Source organism: Camelus ferus, chromosome 14 (genome assembly GCF_009834535.1).
Source record: "Camelus ferus isolate YT-003-E chromosome 14, BCGSAC_Cfer_1.0, whole genome shotgun sequence".
Taxonomy (NCBI): Eukaryota; Metazoa; Chordata; class Mammalia; order Artiodactyla; family Camelidae; genus Camelus; species Camelus ferus.
The window spans coordinates 18532334-18555291 of record NC_045709.1 but is presented as its reverse complement, the minus strand read 5'-3'; the positions used below and the strand labels follow the sequence as shown (position 1 = coordinate 18555291).

The following is a 22958-nucleotide window of genomic DNA, read 5'->3' as shown; positions in this document are numbered from 1 at the left end:
GTGTACCTGTCCCCAAAAGAATAATACTCATCATAAAATGTTGGAATGTTTAATTTTTCACTCAACATTAGATTTTTTATTAAAGCAAAAAATGTATGTTTTCCTCATTAGCTTATCCTAGGATGTCTCAGATTAAACCCTTGATCGTTCAAATTAACTGGAAAAATTCTTTTGGGACCAAATTTTGATTAAATAATTGTTTATCCTTGGTTCCTTCAAATTTATATTAATAATGTAATATACTTTCTTAAACTTGTCAAATTAATGCTAAAATTTTGTACGTATTTTTCACGACATAGAAAGGGTGAAGTAAAACTTGAACTTATTTGAAATTTTATAGTTTTTATTATTTTGTTTTTTACTTCTAGTGCATCTATCCCTTGGGCTCTAGGTCACTTAATAACTTAATTTCTCCTGATTTGGAAGATTGTCACACTGTAAATAAGCCTCAAAAGAGGAAGATCTTGGAAACTGACTATAAAGATTCACCTCTTTTAGCAAATTCCAAAAAGACTAAAAATCCTATTGGTATTAATGGTGAACAAGTTTTGAACAGTCAGCATAATGGAGGAGGATATGATGGAAACTCATCAGACTTACCTGGTTTACTACACGGTGGTCAACAGAATCCAGTTAGGACGGCTGATTCCTTGGAGCAGAATGAGATTTTGGAAGCTGATACTGTTGACATGGCTGCTGAAGAAGATTCTGCTACAGTTAATGTTTCTGATGGGACCTTCCCTCAGAATGAAGGATGCACATCTGAACTAGAAATGCCATCAGAGAGCAGACGTACCTCATTTTGCCAGACTTCATGTGTCCAGTGGAAAAATACACATGCTCTCTGCTGGTTAGACTGTATCCTGTCAGCATTGGTGCACTTGGAAGGGCTGAAAACCACTGTAACTGGCCTGTGCTCTGAAGAGGAATCTGTGTTCAGGCAGTTGTTCACTAAGTACAATCAAGCCAGTGAGCTGCTGGACACCAATCAGTTGGATGGAGTTAAAGGTTAGTAATAACATTTTATTTCTCTTTAATTTTTCAAAAGGTTAATGTTGAGTTTTGTCTGATTGTATGGAAAAGATACCATCAGTAGCCTCTGTTTTATGTAGAGACCTGGGAGCAAGGAGCCCAGGGACAGCGTCTTAAAGCCTGAGATAATACCAGTTGTGTTATCATGACTGCCCCAAAGGCAGTTTTTTCCCAGAAATTAAGAGTAAAGGATAAAAAGGCTGTGGCTGTAGTTAGCTGTCAGGGTGACATAGAGTCTATCAAAGTAAAATTTTAAGTTTTTGAATTGCTATGAGGCAGAATAAAGAAGTAAATACAAATCACCCATAATCCCACAGCTCCTCAAAAATCTCTCTTCACAATGAGGGGTATATTTTATATTTTTATTTTGTTTTTTATAAAATAGGATACCCATGAACCCACCTCCATCCCAAGATAAAATATTTCCAATGACTTATGTCTACCTATGTGTTCTTCCCCATCCTATCCTCCATCTCCCATAAAGATAATCATTATCCTGAGATGTGCTTAATCATTACTTCTTTTGTTAATAGTTTTTCCTACATATGTATGGCTAAGGAATATATTGCCTAATTTAGTTTGTTTTGAACTTTATGAAGAGGATGTTATCTCTTCATAAGAGAGAGTATCTGGGGACTTCCCCCCCCCCTTTTATAAAGATTTATGAAGCTCTTGTATTTGTGGTTCATTGATTTTCATTGCTATATAATATTTCCAGTTTGTAAATTTATCAGTGTATTTATTCACTCATCTGTCATTGGGTTGTTTTTTGCTATTGTAAATACTGCTGCTGTCACTGTTCTTGGCAAATCTCCTGGGGCATAAGGGTTTCCCTTGGATATACCGTAGCATTGGAATTGCCAAGTCATAGACTGAGTTCAGATTTACCAGATAATGGCTTATTGTTTTCCGAAGTGGTTGTGCCAGTCAATACTCCCATTAGCAATGCAGAAGAGATCTTCCTAATACATATATCCTCCCTTGGTTATTTTCACACTTGGAGATTTTTGCTGTTTGAATGATGTAAAATGGTCTGTGGTCTTGATTTGCCTTTCCCAGATTTTAAAGAGATGGAACAGCTCTTCATATGTAGGTTGACCCTCTGTTCCTTCTGTGGAGTGCCTGTTTGTGTCTTACCCTGTTTTTTTTATTGTCATGTTTATTGATTTGTATGAGTTTTTATGTGTCCTTTTGTTATGTTTATGTCAGGTTGCTAAGTCTCCCGATTTGTATCTTGTGTTTTTACCTTTTGATACCTTTTGATGTATACAAATTGTTAGTCTTTCCTTTTGTAACTAGTAATGTTTGTGACTTTAAAAAGAATTGTTTCCTTTCTCCAAGATCAGAAAGTCATTCACCTATATTTTCACTGAGAAGTCAGAGTTTTGCTTTTGGCCCGGGGTGGGTGGGGGTGGGGTGGGGGTGGATAGTAATTTGGTTGATTTGTTTGTTTGTTTAATGGAAGTACTGGGGATTGTACCCAGGACCTCATGCATGCTAAGCACTCTCCCACTAAGCTATACTCTCCCCGCTGAGTTTTGCTTTTTACATTGAAATTCTTAGTTCATCTGGAGGTAATTTTTGTGTATGGTGTGTGATGAGGGTTCATTTCTTCCCATTGCATAGCTAGTTTTTCTAGCTCCCATTGTCTTCTCAATTGATCTGCCATGCCACTTTTTTCATATAACATTCTGCATATGTGTGCAGCTGTTCCTTTTATTATGACTTTTTAGGTCTTGCTATCCAGTAGTATAAGAATATTTGTCTTCATTTAACTTGACTTTGGTCATGCAGTCTTTTTCTGTTTGTTTTGTTTTAATGAAAGTAGTGGGGATTGAACCCAGGACCTGTACGTTGTTTCCTTATTTTTAACCATTCAGGCTACTTACCATTTATCTTTTTTTTTTTTCTTTTATGTGTAAATACCATGACAAATATCCATGTATCCTTTGAATCCATTGCTGATTATACCCTAGAAGGGATGTTAAAATCATAGTCTTTTTGAATGACTTTGTGGAAGGGTTATACCAACATAATAACTCCATTTTCATATGTAGAAATAAACATTCTAGGGCGTTCCAGTCACCTTTGGATAGAAACATTTAAAAAGTTGTAATTTTTTTAGATAAGAAATATTTTGTTCCAGTTTGAGTTTCTTTGAGATTTAATTTTTTTTTGCAGTTTTTAAAATTCAGTTTCTCACAAGCATTTTTGCTTTTGACTTTTCTTCTCTTTATTTCTGTTTTCTGTAACTACAGGAGCCACAATACTGAGTAGGTGACAGTTATTTGTTGTAGAAGAACATATCTCATTGAAATTTTGGCTTGAATAGTGAATTAATTTTAATTTTGTACTTTAATATTACATTAATTTTTTGCAGGATAATTGTAGTTTTTATAATATAGTTATAATTACATTTGTTTGAATGGCATTACTTTGAATTGTAAGTTTTCTCTTTTTTGGTGTGGTCAAATAACAGAAATTCTGGTTAATGTTTTCTTCATATTACAGCAGACTCCAGATGTTTTCATAGTGAAACATATAAGCAGAGTGTGGTCAGGCTGTATGAATTATTTGTAAGAGATTTGAGTGAAAAGATCTGTTTGTAGCTTAAGAGTATCTGGAGTCAGATGTGTATGGAGGCTTTTATTCAAAATCATTTTCTTACTAATCTTGGGTAGTTTTCTGTCACAATAATTCCATTTTGAGGACTTTTACCCTAGGAAATGATCAAAAACATGGACAGGTATGTATGTGCTCAAAGGTGTTTATCATGATAGTATTTGTAATAGAGAAGAAAGAAACAAACGTCCAGCAATAGGGAATGGTTCATAAAACTATGGTTCAGTTGGAGTGTAGTAACTAGCCTGCAGAGTTTTTATTGAAGCAAATTTATGTGAAAAAAACAGAATGTGGAATCATACAAAATGCAATGATGTCATTGCAGACCCCTTCACCCCCCCCCCCCCGAAAAAAAAAGACAGAGGAGGAAAACACACTAAATGTTAGTTTAGGAAATAATCATAACTTTATTAAGACTCCTTATAAATTTATCTGCTCCTATGATCTAGTTAAGTTCAATAAAAATTATACAAAGAGGACTAAATGAATAGATGTCTCTAGCGTAAGTAATAATTGCTTGTAAAGAAATAGCTTCAGCTGTTTCGGGGATAGGCAGAATACTTGATAGCTTAGCTCTTTAGCTGACCTTGATTGTTTGGATGAGAAGGGCTTTCACTGATGTTTTACTCGGGCAGAATGATGTTGACCCAAGTCAGTACTAATGATATTGTGCTGTGAATAGATATTGAGGGAATATATGGTACACCACAGGGAGAGGAGGACAAAATTAAGAAATTCTGTGTTTTCCATTTTGTCTCTGCAAAATTTGTTGACTCTGACAAACTTTCATTTTTGGTAATGTCTTAATTGTCTGTGGAAAGATACAGGTTGATGAGAAATTGAAAATGTTCTATATTTTATCATTAGATGGAGATTGTAAAAAACTTACTTCCAAAATATTTACACAAATAGAGACCTACCTGAATGAAGTCAGAGATGAAATTTTTATTAAGCTTCAGCCTCAGCTTCGATGCACATTAGGTAAGTAATTTGTGGAATTTAACTATTATTCTTCTACCATAAAGACATACTTACATAAGGAAATATAATACTGTTTTATTACTTAGGATGGTCAAATTCTTAGAAGAGAGAATCTGGGTAGACTCATTTAGGAATCTCACTGGTTAAATCATTCATGGACAGAGCTGTTCTATATAAACATGCAGGCATATGTTCCTCCCCTTCAGGGTGGATGCAGTTCCCAGAACCAGGTAAATACTTGGTACACCATTGGCTGCTTTCTCCAGTAGACTAATCCAGTGTTTTCAGCCTTGACTGTGTATTTAAAAAGTGCCTAGGAAATTTAAAAATAAGTGCTAGTGTTAGGGCCCATTAAATAAGAGTCTCAGGGATGGAGTTGAACTGTCAGGAATTTTTAGAAGCCCCCATGTGACTCTTGTGGGCAGACAGGCTTGAGAATCTCTGGTCTAAACCAACCTTAATAATTCTATTTCCCCCACCAGTGATTGGTTTAGGAGTGGGCATATGGTGCAATTTTAGCCAGTGGAACATGAGGAGAAATACACTGCTGACCTTTTGGGGACGTTTTCTTGCCTTTAAAAAGGGCACCCGAGTGAGACCCGCTCTGCCCTCTGTGACGGGGCTTTGGCCCTGGGAGCAGGGCCGGGGCACCAGGGTCTCTACGTCTTTATACATTTTTTCAGTATTACAAAAATGAGCTGGTAGTGATTTTTTTATTTTTTGAGGGCCATCTTTTTGTTTTATTTCTCTATCTTTGTACTAACTCTTCTATTAATGTTGTGTTGTGGTGGCAGAATACATGATACCCCTATTTGTATAATACCCATATTTAATTATGTAAAATTTCAATACCTTCATGTTTTTCTCTCAATAAGCAGCATTTATTTCATCAGACCCAGATGGTGTATCTAGAAGTCATGTCTTTTTTACATGGTAGTATCTCCTATTTCTTTGTCTCACAGTTCTGTCCCCTGGTTTTACTATTTTGTTTTTCATGAACTCCTAAGTATAGATGTTTACCTTGTTGTAATAATAAACTGATTTTCCATATGCCAGATCTTTGGCATTGCTGCCTCCTAGGACTAGAGGGCTATTCTAATTTGTTATCAGGTGGGATCTCAAATGGAATGAATATTCTTTTTCTCTTTTTATTAAAGTGTGATTTACATATAGTATAATCTTTTTCAGACGTGTACAGTTGTGTTACCATTACCACAATCAAGATATAGAACAGTTCTATCACCATGAAAATGTTCTCCAGGCTCCTTTGTAATCAGCCCCTCTCCTAACCCACAACCACTGATCTGATGGTTGGATACTCGTTTCAAAGGAGCCTTTTCCATAAGATCACCAGAGTGTAGACTGAGGGGCTCCCATGTTGCATTTTGCAGGTGTCATTTTCCCTCCTGGAGTGACCTGAGATGTTTTATTCAGGTTCCCTACTCCAGTTCCCAACTTAATTAAAGATTGGTTTCTCCCCAGTCTGATTCATCACTCTTCTTATCCTTGTGAGTTATGCTTGGAACAGGGTTGCATCTTTCTCCGTTGCCACCTTCAGCCTGGTTTTCTGTGTAACAGAGAAGGGACTTTAAAATTTTGTGCACTCACAGCAATCGAGCGAGCATACAGCTCTTCCAGTACAGTAGAATCCTCTTACTTGCGTTTGCACTACCCAGTCAGCAGTGAGAGGTGCCACAAAGAGCTTAGCATCTTACTAATGAAATCTAATCTTTGCTTCAGGGAGCACTTTTAAAGTCTTAACAGTGTATGTGTCCTCGTTCAGAATATTAATGTATATTTTAAAACACTAAAGAAAGAGAAGTTGAACTGCATTGACACAGAATCAGCCAGGCACTTTATCATTGTGATGATTGTTTTTGAAAAACACACTGTAAACTATCCTCTCTGCTCTAACTCCCACAGTGTAAGAAATATAACATTACAAATACAACTGAAGCCCTTTATGTACTCTTCCCCAATTCTCCCTTACCTCCCCACAAAGGTAACTACTATCTTCAATTTAGTGTTTTCTTTCCCTCTAATCTGTATATTTCTTTTTTTTTTTTTTTTTAAGGAAAAAGCTAATACTGTTATGATTTCTACTTGTTTACGTAATTGTAAAGCGTAATTTAGTGTTGGGGTGTTGTGTACCCGTGTAAGGGTAAACAGACCAGTAGAACAGAATAGAGAGTCCAGATCAGGATCCTCCCCGTTTTGGTTACATCACAGCTGCTTGAGGTAGTGATGCAGATAATGGGGGAAGGAAAAGGCTATCTAGCTCAGATGGTGCTTGGTGCAGTCAGTTCCTGATACAGTTCCCTCCTTCACACCGTAATCAGAAAGAAACCTCAGCACATTTTAAGACCTAAATATGGAAAGAAGAGTTGTAAAACTTTGGAAGAAAATATAGGTGAATATTTAAACATTCAATGGAGAAGAATTTCTTAAATAAGATAGATAAGAGATTGGTAAATATGATTACACAAAAGTTTAAAACCTCTGGGCAAAGATAAAACAAAGAAATAATGTCTAGGGTATCTTATTAAAGAACTCTAGTCCATCAGTTCCAAAAGAAAAAGACAAAAACTGATAGAAAAGTGGCCGGAAGACATTGATAAGCAGTTACTGGAAGAGAAAACTTGAATGGCTAGATAGCAGAGAGTCACTGAAAGGTTTGCATCATGGTAAATGTACTAGGTACAGATGATCCCTAAGTTATAATGGTCCGGCTTTCAATTTTTTGAGTTTACAGTGGTGTGAAAGGCATTCAGCAGAAGCTGCGCTTGGAATTTTGGATTTGACTCTTTTGCTGGGCTAGCGATAAGCCGCTCGGTACTCACTTGTGATGCTGGGCAGCTGCAGCTGCCAGGCAGCCCCGTGGTCACGAGGGTGAGCGGCGGGCACCTTTACACGTTCCTGACCCAGGCCACTGTTCTGTTTTCCACTTTCAGTATAGTATTCAATAAATTATATGAGGTATTCAACACTTTATTATAAAATAGGCATTGTATTAGTTGATTTTTGCCCAGCTGTTGGCTAATGTAGGTGTTCTGAGCACGTTGAAGGTAGGCTGGGCTAAGCTGTGATGTTTGGTAGGTTTAGGGGTATTAAATGCATTTTCAACTTAACAATATATTCAACTCATGGTATAAAGATTTATTGGGATTTAACCCTAGGAGCTGGGGTTAAGTTACTAGAGGCAAAGAAACAACTAATTTAGGCAGGAGGTTATGAAAATTAGAATTAGGCATTGGTATTATATGTGCTCTAGTAGGGTGCTTTATACCCATAAAACTTACACTCAAAGGAGAAATAATTAAGGTCAGTTTGGGAGCTATATAAATTACCTAAAATGATCTGTAATCATGTAACTTATTTAACTGTGTTTTGAGCTCTCTCATGACATTTTGATTCATAGACAACTTTATGTATTTTTAGACCTAAAGATTCTATGTTGACAGACTGGGATTTCAAAATTTGTAGATACTGACAGGCATATGCAGAATAGGTAAACAGGATTATACTGTATAGCACAGGGAGATATATACAAGATCTTGTGGTAGCTCACAGTGAAAAAAAAAAGTGACAGTGAATATATGTATGTTCATGTATAACTGAAAAATTGTGCTCTACACTGGAATTTGATACAACATTGTAAAATGACTATAACTCAATAAAAATATTAAAAAAGATTCTATGTTGTCATTATGAAGTATAAATTATTTGCTTTTTCACTTAATATTTACTTACAATAGAGTAAGCATTTAAAGGCTGATAACTAATTACACACTCATGCTATACTGCACACTGTTTATGCATATGGTATTGCATATGTTCATTTTTAGGAGATTGATTTCTGTTTATAAAAAATATTTTGTTTTGACTTTATATTTTTGTACAAAAATAGTAGCAGGACTATACCACAGAGATGACTATTAAAATAGCCTTTGTGACCACTGGTATTTATAGAGTATGCTTAGGTAATAAGACCCACTGTTCTGCCTTTTGGTCCTGCCAAGGTGACTCCTCCTGGTGGCATTCCAGGCAGCTGTAGTTCCAGGCCAGGGGGAGAAGTGAACCGTGGATGTGAGACTGTCCCAGGGGAGGGAAGGGGTGAAAGTACTCAGACTCTCTCTAGAGCCAAATCAGTAAGGCTGCATCTAACCTCGCTGGAGGATAGGAAGGAAAGAAACCAATTGGAGGATGAATGCAAGAGGAGAAAATAAATCCTCCTACTAACTTGCTTGCTGGTCTCAACACTGAAAGACAGAATTCACAGTTTGGTTTTTGTTTTAATGACAACAAAATTCAGATCTTTAGCTTTAAAGTTGTTCAAGTTTAATTTTAATTGTTGAACGATTAAGAAGAATGGTAGTTGAGGAGTCAGGAGGCTTGAGTCTAGTCCTTTAACCCTCATGTGTCTTTGTCATGCCCTCTCCACATGTAGAACAAGAGAGTTGGAATAGAGATGGCTTCTTAATGGTTTTGTCCAACTCTGAAATTATTATTCTACAGTGTTTCACCAGTTATATTATTTTTAGTATTTGTGCCAAACAAATCTACATATTTTTGTTCTGTTCTATACTCTAGGGCTATTACAGTTCTGAGGATTTTTTTCCTGAAGAAAAGCTAAAAAGATCTGAGGAGATTGTAGGGGTCTTCAGAAGTTTTCATAAATGGCCACCAAGACAAATGAAAGACACTGAGTATTAAGTAAATCTTTATGATGGATATTTTTAAAAAAAATATTTTGAAAACTTACCCAATTGTAAATAACTTACTTTATCATACATACATTACATGCGTATATTCATACTGTGAATATAGTGAGAAAAGAAAACAGTTCATAAGTTCAGTTTACTTTTTTTCAGTTAATTATGAGCAATAATTTTTCTTTCTCTTCTTCAAGGTGATATGGAAAGCCCAGTGTTTGCATTTCCTCTGCTCTTAAAAACAGAACCCCATGTTGAAAAGCTCTTCACATATTCTTTTTCTTGGAATTTTGAATGCTCACAATGTGGACACAAGTATCAAAACAGGTTAGTTTTTCTATTTTTTAAAATGGGTTCATTCTATTAAAAAATGATTCTGAGTAATAAAATTTGAAGAAAACTTGCTTCCACCCATAGCACAGCTCTCTCTCTGGTTTCTTATACCCTTGATGAAATTTCCCACCATATCTTGAAGTCTCTCCACCCTTAAGGTTAAAAGGAAAAATAAGCCCCAGGAAGTGCTGTTTGCTTGCTTCTTCAAACTGGAAGAGTTAAAACAAAATGAAAACACGTTTTGATAGATTATTAGAGGATGTGTTCTTGAGTTCTTTAGTGGACGTAGGGACAAATGGGAGAAGTGTCACGTTCCCCTGCACTGCCCTCTGGATTCCTTGCTGAGAAAGAATGCCTCTCAGAATTCTTTGAAAAACTATGTTTTGTTCACTGCTATCTTAGGGACTGGGGTTTTTGTTTGCTTGTTTTTAACATCATGGAAACTTGATTTTAGGCTCCCATAGTCTAGCAGCAGCAGTTCTCAGAGGTAACTTAAACTTTCCAGTTCCTTCCCTTCATTTCCTGAAAGACCAGTCACCACCAGAATCCTTCTACACGTGAGCTGTCTCATCCATACTTTCTACTTCCCTGATGCCTCTGAATGAGGATTAGAGGGATCTTGATTGACCTACAGGCCCTGAGATTGGTACTGGGAGGAAGCAAGGAGAAGAAGGAAGCTGCAGATTTATTTTGCTCCCGCACACCTACCATATAAATAAAGAGAGGAATTAGGATTTAGAAGAGGAGTCAGAGTTCATCATACAGGATACCCTCACTTTGTCCATGTATGAGAAAGTTGCTGGCTGGCCGGCAGTTAAAAGATGACCAAACTCTTCCTGTTGGTCATTTATTCAAATTATTATAATAGAGATAAATCCCATCTTCTTTTCTTAAATTCACCTATTAGAAAATTTGGAGTCTCTTAATGTTATTAAATTAAAGTACAAGAGAAAAATATTGCTTTAGGCATTCATTATCTAAGTTCAGATTATTTTTAGGTATTTTAGGGAACAATCGAGGAAAGTTAAGTCTGAGAGAATGCTGTAGGGAATCCAAGCTACAGAATCGGGAAACATTTTTTCTTTTTTTTAACCAGTTAACTTGAAAGTATTAGAACAGAGTAAGAATTAGCATTTCACTCATACCTAGGACTTAGAATAATTTTGTGTAAGTGAGTATGAGAACAAATGTCTGCTTCGAGGTCTTCTCTCATGGATTTCTATAAATTATCTGATTTTTTTCCTCATTTGACAGATATGGAAACTGAAGCTTGAAAGGGGTTAAATTGATGCCCAAGGTGACACACTAGTAAGTGGCAAAATTCAGGCTTAGGTTTTCTGTTCTCTAAGACTTACCTGCTCACTGTGGTACACTGCCTAGTCACCACCTGGATTTTAAGTAATATAAACAAGCCTGATGGTTAAAATCAACTTAACTACAGCTTTTCCCAAGATCCCCATCTCAGTTATTTGACAGCTTTTCATTGAGCATATTTTATGTGCCAGGACCTCAACAGAAATAATCTTTATCCTGGCCAAATTCCGACCAGTTGGTTAGGGAAATAACATACGAACATGATAGAGGGCCAGTGACTTAGTAGTTATTTTGATCTATTGGCTTTGAATACAAGGTGATTAGGTGCATTTTGGAGCTGTATGGAAAAAACCGCGGGCTCAAGGGAGAGAAGCCGTCAACCACTTGGGTTTGCTTTTTTTTTTCTTTCTTTTTTTTTTTTTTTTAATTTTTTAATTCTAAAGATAAAAGTAGTTACAGAGAAAAAGCTAAAATGAAGTGGCATTTCATTACATTGTAATATATGATAGCTTAAAAGTTATTTCCAATTAATCTGATGGAAGAATATCCAATAAACTCATTCATTTTTGTGCTGCTATTTTTGCTGTCAGTTTAAGAGCTTTTACTTGATTTAGAAGGTATATTCTGGAGGCAGTTAAAAACATGGTCTTTGGAGTTGGACTCCCTGGATTCATATCTCAGGTCTGTCATTTATCGTCTGATGTACATGCTAGATCTCACTTACCTCATCTGTAAAATGGGGATAAGAGTAGTATCTGCCTCTTCCGTTTGTTTGAAGACGAGTGCTTAGCACAGTGCCTTGTACCTAGTAAGTAATCAGAAATGTTAGATGTCATGTGGAGCATGAACACTTATTTGCTAAGACAAAGTCCCTTTTATTAACTAAAAAGTGGGAGCCTTTGCTTAACATTTATCTTTGAGAACTAAGAATTAAGCAGAAATAGTGCATTTGTTGATACCTTTATGTGGCTTTGTTTTTAAAATGTTCTTCTGGGAGAACTGATCTGTTTTTAACAGCTTGTGCTTATCTCACTTATGATTTATCAATATTATTGTTTAGGAAAGAGGCTAGTGTTTCTCTCTTAGGTAATTAATAATTGTTCTTTTAAAGATATTAATAGTAACCTATAATGAAAAAGAATATGAAAATGAATATATGTATATATATGTATGACTGAAACATTATGCTGTACACCAGAAACTGACACATTGTAACTGACTACTTCAATGAAAAAAAAAGATAATAAAGCAGATCTGGTTGGGGTACAGTGTACATATTTAAAGATCATCTTTTTAGATGCCTATTGCTACCGAGTATTCAGCCTAAAGTGCAAATTTAGAATTGGTGAAAACAAATCCTTCACAACCAGTGTTCTGATATTTTAAGGGTCAAAATTAAGTTGTTCATCGTTCTGAATATATGTTTTTTAAATTCCCTTTTTCATTTGTGATTGTTGATAATGAATAGCCAAACTGAATTTTTTAAGGGGTGAGCTTTTAATAGATTTGAAAACCTTAGAACAGTGGTTCTCAACCAGGGGCTATTTTTTGCCCCACAAGGCATTTGGCAGTGACTGGAGATAACTGGTTGCTACAACTGGAGGCTGTTCCTGGCATGTAGTGTGTAGAGGCCAGGCATGAGGCTGAAGATCCCACAATGCACAGAACGATGGCCCACAACAAAGAATTACCCAGTGCAGAGTAGCAATGGTATTGCTCTTGAGAAACCTTGCCTTTATCATTTTCTTCATCTCATTGCTGAAAAATTATAGGTAATTAAATATGGAGAGAGCTTTACTAGGGTTAAGGAGGAACACATTGGTATGTTGATTAGGGGATTAGGAAAGTATGAATAAACGAATACAGGAAAGTACCTTTTATTTTAGACATTGATTTAAGTTAACATAAATGAATATAACTTAATTGAAATTATGTCTTTTTTTTTTTTTTTTTTTTACTAGATATATGAAGAATCTGGTCACCTTTACAAATGTCATCCCTGATTGGCACCCACTTAATGCTGCCCATTTTGGTCCATGTAACAATTGCAACAATAAGTCGCAAATAAGAAAAATGGTATTAGAAAAGTGAGTTTAACTTGCCTTAATATTTTTGGAACAAAATGAAGGTGGATTTACTTTTTTTTCCTAGTGTGTAGAATTAAAAGTGATGACTACAATCTGTTTTTCAGAAGTTTGTGTTAATATATGTTTATGAATTGCCAAAATGCTTCTCTGTACCAGGAACTGTGGCCAGTAAACAAGCTGTTTAGGTGACACTGCTGTGGAGCTAACTTAGAGTGATTGTCTGACTCCACTCTTCAGCATTATTCCTTCTTTTGCCATTTTTCTCTTTTTAGGGATATTAGAGTTCAATTTTTGTCTCCTCTGCCAAGTGCCTGGAGTCACTAGAATTCTAGGATTTCCTTAATCTATTTTCAATAACTAAGATGATTCAAAGATGAGCTACAGGCTTATCTGTCTGAATTTCCGTCTTCTTCCAGATCTCAGCCTGCTAATTCTTCATCCTCTTGTAAGCTTTCTGCTGCCCTTGAGCAGATGTGTTTTTATTATATTTTGCCAGCTCTTCTACTTGTCCTCAGTTAACGGACTGGTCAGAATGATCTTTTCCAGTATTATCAGAAGCCCCATATCTTTAAAAACTCACAGGTCAATCCCATTTTAGGCAGTTTGTCTCTCTTGTTAATATACTCACACACATGTACCTCGTCTTTAATCTGTACTTTCAGTTGCCTTATCTCTATTCATAAAGGAAATGTTTTGAGGTTTAATTTGATGTAATAATGAACCAATGACATTAACCTTTTCAGCTGCCCTTGCATGTGCCAAGAAACCATTCAGAACCTTTCCTAAAGGTTTGTTTTCATCCAAGTAATAAATTCTCAGTTAATCTAATAGTGCCAAAACTTAATGGAAAAAAAGAATACACCTGTTCTTCAGCATCTGTTGCCTGTCAGCATTGAGTCTTTTAGGGATTCTGTGGGGCATATAAGCTCTTCCCATCAGCATTGCATTCTGTTACACTCATGTTGTCACTTCACTCGTTCTGCCAAGTTACTATTTTTCTGTTTGCTTTTTTGTCTTCTAAATACTTATCATCTTCCTGTTTGCTCATGTCTCCTTTCCCTTTCTTTGTCCTTTTGGTTTATTACCTTTTTTGGTCCTTCACTATCATTTGATAGCATTTAAGTGGAAAGGCAGAGTAGAAAAAAGAAGAGGAAGTAACTTTAATCAAAAGTCCATAGTCTGTCTTGGCTGTCTGGGTCCAAGTTTTGAGATTTCAGTCTTGAGGAGATCCTTTTTCTATAAAGTGCTTTCCTTGGTGATAGAAGGGCAACAGGATGTGGGGGTCTGTCATCCTGCGCTGGACCATGATCACTTGAGGCTTCTTAGTCTATGTAACTTAGTTTTACCTGCTTTTCTCAAGCCCAGGCATTGAAGATAAACTCACTACTATCTTGTTTGATCTGTTAATTTGTTGCATTGCAACATATAACTTTTAATTATACAAATACATTGCTTTACTTAAAAATTCATACTGTGATCTGGAAATGTATCTAGTGTTTCAACAGGAAATGTGTTTAGAGTTCTAATGAATGGGCCAATTTATAAGCAGAATTTATAATTTTGAATACAGAATTTACTGTATTCAAAAGTAAATTGAACTAGTGTGTAAAGTTTCACTTAAATTTTAAATGACAAGGTCTTTAGTCCTTTGTAATTTCTTTACTTTGAAATTTGTGTGAACTGATTGTTGATATCTAGTGGAATTTAGAAACAAATTTAATATAGCTTTTAGGATAACTTAAAAGTAATTCAGCCCATCATAATACTGTACATAATTCAGTCTTACAGCATTCTAAAAACGAATCATGTTGAAAGTTCCCTGAATACCTTGTTTCAGGTAATCCACATCTCTATGTTCCCATTAGAGAAAAGCGGCCATTGATAAATCAGATGGATTGCATCTAGTAGGTCCAAATCTGCTACTTTTATTTAATGTTTAAAAATTATATCCATAACATGATGACATGGACTTAGAATGTGATTTAATTTTGCTTCATAAACTTTTTTTTTTTGAGGGGGAGGTAATTAGGTTTACTTATTTATTTGGTTTTTCAATGGTAATACTGGGCATTGAACCCAGGACCTCATGCATGCTAAGCATGCACTCTACCACTTCACAAACCACCCCTCTACCCCTCTACTTCACAAACTCTTCAAATGAACCTTTCATTACTGCCACTGTCTCCTTTAGGTGTCTAGCCATACACTTTCCTCAGTTGTCTTTTGAAAAGCTTATTTACCTAAACTTCAGTTTTAACAGTTGTTTTTTTTTTAAAAAAACAACTGCTTGTGAAGGATAAAGGAGTGACAGAATTAAAGTAAGACATTTCCGTTCTGTGCTTACAGAGCTTTCTTTAAGTCCCTAATACAATGATTTTGAGACTTTTTTAAACAATAAACTACACTCTCCCCTGCAAATTTTGGATGGAATACTGATATGTAAAATAGTTTAAATTGTGTTTCTTAATTTAAATCTTCACTGTTTGGCAGGAGATACTTTATTATTTGTGAGATCCTTGAATTACCTCCTGAGAATACAGTTTGTAAACTTTCGTGGAACAGCTGACTTTTTCTAAAGATGTATTTTCTTATTTACAATTGACATGAACCAATTCTGATTATTTGAACTATACCTAGTTTTACTGATATTTTTTATTTTCTGCCATATTCCAAAGTAGTTCAATGATATAATAGATCTAAAATATGAGATTTAAAAATTACATTTGCAGATTTTTTCTGCCTAAAGCCTACATTATTAGAGTTCAGAAGTACATATATACACATTGTTAAATATACATTTTCTAAAATATGAATGAATATTACATTAGTTGAGATGAAAATCAAAAATTTGTACTCCAGGCCATTAGCACAAGTTGGCTACTCTTTGTGGAACAGATTCAGTGTTCTGTGCTTGCTTTCTCTCTTTCCTGTTTTCTTGTCTTTTCCTGAGGGTAGATCCTCCTGTTAGGGAGGCGAATGCAAATGGATCTTAGCTTGAAATCTCTTGTGACTATTGATTCCAGTTCTGTTAACCTTTTGCATTCAGTTTTTTATTGTTGAATCAGAACCTAACTTGCTCTCTTCCGCTCTGAGCATCATCTTACACACTCAAGTTTAGGAAGCCCAAGTTCAAAAACCTATTACTGCCAGGGTGGTAAATAAAATCCCTTCCTCATCTACAGGCTGGAAATGAGGCAAGTGGGAATTATGGGTAGGAAAATGCTGTGATTTCTAGGGGACTCCAGGGTCTACAAGACCTAGAGAGGAAAATAAACTAGAAAAGGAGGAAGCATATGCTTCATTTTATTGACTCCAAGATGCCAACGTGTATGAGTTGTACCATTTTAAAAATATGCCAAAGAAGTAAATGCTGCCTATTTAACATTTTCCATGTGTAAACTCATATAAAGAAGAGAGGAAACTAGTTAGATTGCGTAGTCTAGGGATAAGAGAATGTTTTAGTGACTAGCCTAAGCAAATATCTTGAAGAGATGTCATATGAGGCCAAAAAAACTAAAGCCTGCATATCCAGCTGTGAGGATGTATCTCTAGTTTTACTGTGGATTGTTGATTCAAATGCTCTCTCACCTTTGACATAGTTGAAATGGGAATACATCTAAAAATTAATGGCATGAGATAGTTTAATTGGCAGTCTTCTTTCATAATGGTACATTTTATAATCAGTGGCATCTTAGATCAATGAAATATGTGTGACAAAAACAATGGAAGTTTAGTGTTATATAGACAGTTTTGCAGGACTTTTTATTAATGGGTACTTAAATTTTAAAGACTTGATTTTTTTCTAACAGAAGGACTGACAAGGGATAATTTGTAAATTTTCTTTGTAATTTACAAAGATATAATTTGTAAATTATAGACTGAATAATCTGCATTTTGGACATTGATTCATGTTTATTTCAGTTGAATAAATTTTGATAAGCTAAGTAAGTTTTGACAACTATTTAAATCATGGGAAGAGAGATACTCAATATTTTTCCTAAATCTTGGTAAGTTTGTTAAATTTAGTTATTTGAGTGAGGCTTATCATTGGGTTCTATTTTCTGGTTTGGCATGTTACTGTAATAATGAAATGTACTTTTGAAATTATTGATGTCTTGAAGTTTAGTAGACCAACCAGTGTGTTGTATTTTCTTCTCTACTTAGTTACAAATTAAACTTTTTGTAAGTAGAAATTTTAATTTGATAGGTCGCTCTACTTTTTTTTTTCTCTATCCACTTGTTGAGAAAACAGAGAAATAGGCCAAATTATTAGCATGTTGGTGTTTTTTAAATGTTTATTTTAATACCTTAGGTTTTGGAGTTTTTTTTCCCATATATTACCTGTCCCATGTAACAAAAAGCAATTTTTAATTTGGGCACTTGGTGCCAAAGAAAATACTAAAAGGCATGGATTTTTTCCTTTGATTCTGCAAAGTAGTTACCAAGAAATCTTCTCTAAGCCAAAGCCGCATTGCGGCTTACAGAGCAATTTTTGTTTAATGGTCTGTGTTAGAACCTTATTGCATGATGGCTTCCAACTGTCAGTGATACATTTTGAGAAGGGTTTATTGTTACATACTTCGTAGAGTGAGTTCTCCATTTCTAATTAAGGCACACATCTGGAGGTTCTCAAGAAACATTAGTGCAGTTGGCCTTGAAAGTGTTATGTGTGACTGACTTGCTTCAGACCATCTTTTGTATCACCAGACGCATGGTGTTACATTTGTTCGACTTGTCTCGCCTTTCTCTCCCACAGAGTATCTCCCATATTCATGCTGCACTTTGTGGAAGGCTTACCGTATAGTGACCTGGAGCGCTATTCATTTCACTCTGAAGGCTGTCTTTATCAAATAACTTCTGTAATTCAGTACCAAGCAAACAATCACTTTATAACATGGATTTTAGATGCTGATGGTAAGTGTTTAAACATTTTTCTTAGAATAGGCTTGGAGACTAACTCTAGTTTGTTCTTTAAAGAACAACCTCTGCCTTGACTCTTCTTGTCCTTGCCTAGAGCCATTTTGTCCCTGTCCTCCACCCTGTCACTAGGGTTTGGAATCTCTCCTAACTTCTACCTTTGCTTATTTATATCAACATATTTATGGGTGTACGCATGCCTGTGCATATTTCTTTTTAGACAAAGAATGAGATCATATATTACTGTTGGTTTACATTTTGCTTTTTTTCACTTAATATCTTTGCTTTTATTTCTTTTTATTACATGAGTAATACATGTTCAGGGAAAAAAATGAACGGTGGCAATTTTGATTTTTTAGATTTATAACTTTATAATTCTGAAGAAGGTGCATCGACTAGAGGCTTTTGGTTGAGAACAACAATAAGTTTTGCTTAGTTTGCAATTGTTAGTAATATAAATAAAAGTAAATAATATAAATAAAATTGTTAGTAATATAAATATTACACACTCTGTTTAACCTTCTCTCACTGTGAAATAGAATATCTGAAATCCATAGTTTGTTAATAACTATAGTCAAGGTAAAGCCTGTATTTAAATAATTAAACTTTTCAATAGAAGGTTAAATAGTACAGCTCATAAATTTTGCTAATTTTTTCCCTTCCATATGTTTAATGTGGTTTACTATTGAGTTTGTTTCCCCTTATAATAATGTTCACTTTGTCTTAGACAAGATAACTTAGTCTCCTTAAAGTGTTTTATCAGGCTGTTGGTAAGAGTTCACTTGAATTTTTTTCCTAATTTTGTTTTCTTTTGTTTGGGATCATTTAGATAGGTGACATGATAATGTGTTTATAAAAGCACTTTGCAAATTGAAACTCATGTATAAATAGTTATAACCTACTTTAGAATCTGGAGGAAGGTGGTTCTCAACATAAAAAAGCTAAAAAAAAAAGTTTTGTTTTTTTATTGCATTCTAGAGAATAAAAAATCCTCTTGGGCAGGTAGAAGAGGTTAGATAGTTTCCAACCCTGACAGCATATAAAAACTGTATGGTTAGCTTATAAAAAAAGAAAATCCTGGTTCTCCCATTCCAATGAATCAGTCTCTGAGGATTGGACCCAAATAATCTTGTGATTCTAATATGCATGTGTGGTGAAGAACCACTGACCTAGGCAAACAGAAGATTCTCAAAGTTTTAATACGTATAGGATAAGAAGTAGTGGGTTCAGATAGCTTGTAAGAGTGTCTCCACATAAACTTAGCAGATGGTTTTGTTTCGGATTTTTTGGTGTGTAGGGAGGCCTCAACCTCTTCCTCTGTCATCCATCATCTCATTCCCACCTGACAAATGAGAAAACAGGAGCTCAGAAATAAGAGCCGACACTTAAAAATCTAAGCTTTTTTTTTTTTTAACCAAAAAGAGAAATACAGAATTAAGTGTTGGTACTTGAGGTAACAAGTTTAATTTATCTTGAAAATTCATATGTATGGAAATAATTTACATTCTGATATTGTTAGTTGTATTAAGTGATACTGTATTCTAAGTTCCAGAAGTGAAATACAATTTTCTGTCTTGTTTTGTGGGCATTTTAGAAAAGAGTAAACACTACCTCAGTTTTTCACTTATCTGGCTGTTAGTCCATAACCTGTGTTATCCAAGTAAAGGCGTGAACATTTGGCAGAGAAAGATGGTGATGTGAGGTTAAAGCCATGTTCTCGAGTGTCGTCCTTTGGTGACTGTCCAGTGATGCAGCAGTTAAAAAGGCCCGAAGAAAGTTGGCCTGGGAAGGCAGAGTTTGAATGTCTAACCTCTTTCACTTTCATTCCCCATCCCCTAGGAAGTTGGCTGGAATGTGATGACTTAAAAGGCCCATGTTCTGAAAAGCATGAGAAATTTGAAGTTCCTTCTTCAGAGATACATATTGTTATCTGGGAAAGAAAAACATCCCAAATGACAGACAAAGCATCTGCCTGCTGTCTCCTTAAAAAGACTAATGAGCAACATGATTTCGGTGATGAGAAACAAGTTTCGCCAGCATCGTGTTCTGTGGGTGATGCTGCCTCAGCCCAAACGTCCACAGGAAATCACCCTACAGACGTGTCAATTGCTCCTAATACTCTTTCACAAGATGAAGCTGTAGCCCTTGGACATCATTTACTTTCAGATCCGAAAGGTTTGGTTGACAATATTTTACCTTTGACCCTTGAAGAAATACAGGTTAACTCTGAAGGTTTTTTATTAGAACATAAACCTGTGGCAGGAAATACAGGAGTTGTCGAAACAAATACTTTGCAATTGCGAGAGTCAGTAATGGCTTCTTTAGTATCAGCTCCATGCAAGGACAAGCTTGCGCAAGACCATTTTGTGGATTTAAACTTTTCATCTCCTCTTGTAAATACAAACATGACATCACTACAGCTGAATACAGAAGATGCTGTAGTTAGTAAATCTGTGAATGGTATTCATGCTACTGACCCTATACAGGGAGTAAAGTCAGCAGAAACAGAACGTACAGTTGCCCTAGAGAAGGATTCTCCACCAAAACAATTTCTTTCACCAAAACCTGAGAAGTTAAAACCAGAACAACGTGTTATATCTCAGGTGTCCAATTTGAAGGAAAAAGAAACTGCAGCATTGTCCAAGTCATTACAAAATCCATCTCTGAAAGAAAATCAGAAGAAGCCATTTGTGGGAAGTTGGGTTAAAGGCTTATTAAGCAAGGGTGCTTCTTTTATGCCACCTTGTGTTTCAGCTCATAATAGAAACACTATAACTGATCTGCAGCCTTCAGTTAAGGGGGCAAGTAATTTTGGTGGCTTTAAAACTAAAGGTACAAAACAGAAGGCTAACCGGGCATCCAGGAAAGCTCACAGGTGTGCAGGTAAGCCTCCTCCAGTTGGTAACCCTTCACCAAGCCATTCATCGTCAGTCAGCACTGCTTCTCTGCAAGCAAGCAGTAGTGGTGACTCGGAAGTTCCGAAGAAATGTGGAAACACCTCGTATGGAGCTAACCTCAACCACAGTTCTCATGGAAATGAAAATGGTGTTTCTGCAGCAAACCATGGGGACCCAGTTGAGGGTCAGATTCATAAACTTCGTCTAAAACTTCTTAAAAAACTTAAGGCAAAAAAGAAGAAATTAACTGCTCTTATGTCTTTCCCCCAAAATGGAACACTTCCAAGTGAAAATTCAGAACATGTGTCCCATTGTGGGTCTCCCGATGATTGTGAATCAATAGAAGACTTGTTAAAAGAACTACAATATCAAATTGATATTGCCGATAGCAAATCTGAATGTACCACAGTTTCTAGTGTTTCCCCATACAAGAGTCAAACTCATGAAGAAATTTTAGCAGAATTACTGTCTCCTACAACTATTGTTTCAACAGAGCTCTCAGAAAATGGGGAGACTGACTTTCGATATTTAGAAATGGGTGATAACCATATCCCAGCACCAGTTCCTAATGAATTAAACAATATTCCCCAAAACACACATCTGAGACAGGATCATAATTACTGCAGCCCCACCAAGAAGAATCAGTGTGGAGTGCAGCCAGACTCACTCACAAATAACGCTGACGTTAGAACATTGAACTCGGAAAGTCCCATGAAGGCTGATATTTTTGATGAGTTTTTTTCTACTTCAGCGTTAAATTCTTTAGCAAATGACTCATTAGACTTGCCTCATTTTGATGAGTATCTGTTTGACAGTTGTTGAATGCTTGATAACTCTTTTTAGTTTAATATTTATTTATTACTCTTGGGAAGATGTACTGTTTCTAGATAGTGTTTACACACTGGCCTTGTCATGAACAAAATGTAAGCTACTGTAGGTTTTACATTTGGTTATGCCCATAAAGCATGTGATCTGTTTTATAGATTTAAGTGATCAGGAATTCGTTCTCTTTGTTGGCTTCATTTTGTATTTGTAGGAGAATGCAGATTTCAAAATGTTAAAAATGAAAAGTAGTGTATAGTTTCTGGCAGTTTGTACAACTAAGTACATTAAATTTTTACATTTTAAATTTTAGTTATGTAAGTTCGAGAAAAACACTAGTTGATCCAAACGAAGTCATTGTATTAGATATATGAATGTGTGACTGTTTTGTAATGGTTCTGTGGTCTATATAGGAGCCCAAGCTTTCTGGTAGAGTGGTGTGGAATGTGAACTCCCCTGTACAACTTGTCTCCTCTTTCTTCCTTACAAAAGGTGGCAGGAAACTTGTTTCTACAACTTTATATGATGTTAAATGATCAGAAAATGATCTATAACAGGAAAAAGTAATTTATTTTTGTGTTGATGTGCTAAGAGTTTACATTATAAGTATCTTTCTCCCCCAAGACATTTATTTCTGTAACCGAGGTGGGTCACCATACAGCAGTTAGCTTGGGGAGAAAATAATAGCCAGTGCATGTAAGGCTTACTGTATGTCGGATTCTGTTATATATGAAACATAATTCATTAAACCTCAGCATCCCTACGAGCAAGGTACTTTTATCTCGTTTAACAGATAAGGAAAGAGCACGGAGCTAGTAAGCTGTAGAGCTGGGATTGACAGGAGTGGTTACGATAGCAGTTGAGAGTGCTGAACTTGATACATGTTCCACCTCTAGCTTCATTTAAAGTTTGGATGCTCAAACAGCGCCAGTGCTATTGTGATTTGAATTAGTAGCAGTAGTTACTAAGGTTTAAGTGTGGCAGTCTTGGGGAAGAATACTTTGCTAGGGACTCACTACTTCAAAATTATTTGTCAGAGTTACTCCCAACCCCCCCCCCCTTTTTTTTTTCCGATTACAAAAGTAACACATGTTTGTTGTAAGGAAAAACTGGGAAAATACAGGAAAACACCAAGATGATTTTGGAGCATTCATCTTAACATTCAGTGGAAATAACTATTGCAGTCATTTTCATATTTTTATGCATATAAACTTTAAGAAATAAAAAGAGATTCTGTTGTA

General features: G+C 35.7%; 1 protein-coding gene across 2 annotated transcripts in view; it reads left to right on the top strand.

Annotated features, from left to right (window-relative positions):
• Positions 1 to 22958, top strand: part of USPL1 (ubiquitin specific peptidase like 1) — a 29688-nt gene extending 6730 nt beyond the window's left edge. For both annotated transcript variants that reach the window (XM_032496353.1, XM_006189607.3), the window contains 6 exons: positions 369 to 1008; positions 4522 to 4635; positions 9545 to 9674; positions 12956 to 13081; positions 17838 to 17995; positions 19838 to 22958. In XM_032496353.1, the coding sequence (XP_032352244.1) occupies positions 369 to 1008; positions 4522 to 4635; positions 9545 to 9674; positions 12956 to 13081; positions 17838 to 17995; positions 19838 to 21717 (3048 nt within the window). In that variant the 3' untranslated portion in view covers positions 21718 to 22958. The remainder of the gene's footprint in view (positions 1 to 368; positions 1009 to 4521; positions 4636 to 9544; positions 9675 to 12955; positions 13082 to 17837; positions 17996 to 19837) is intronic.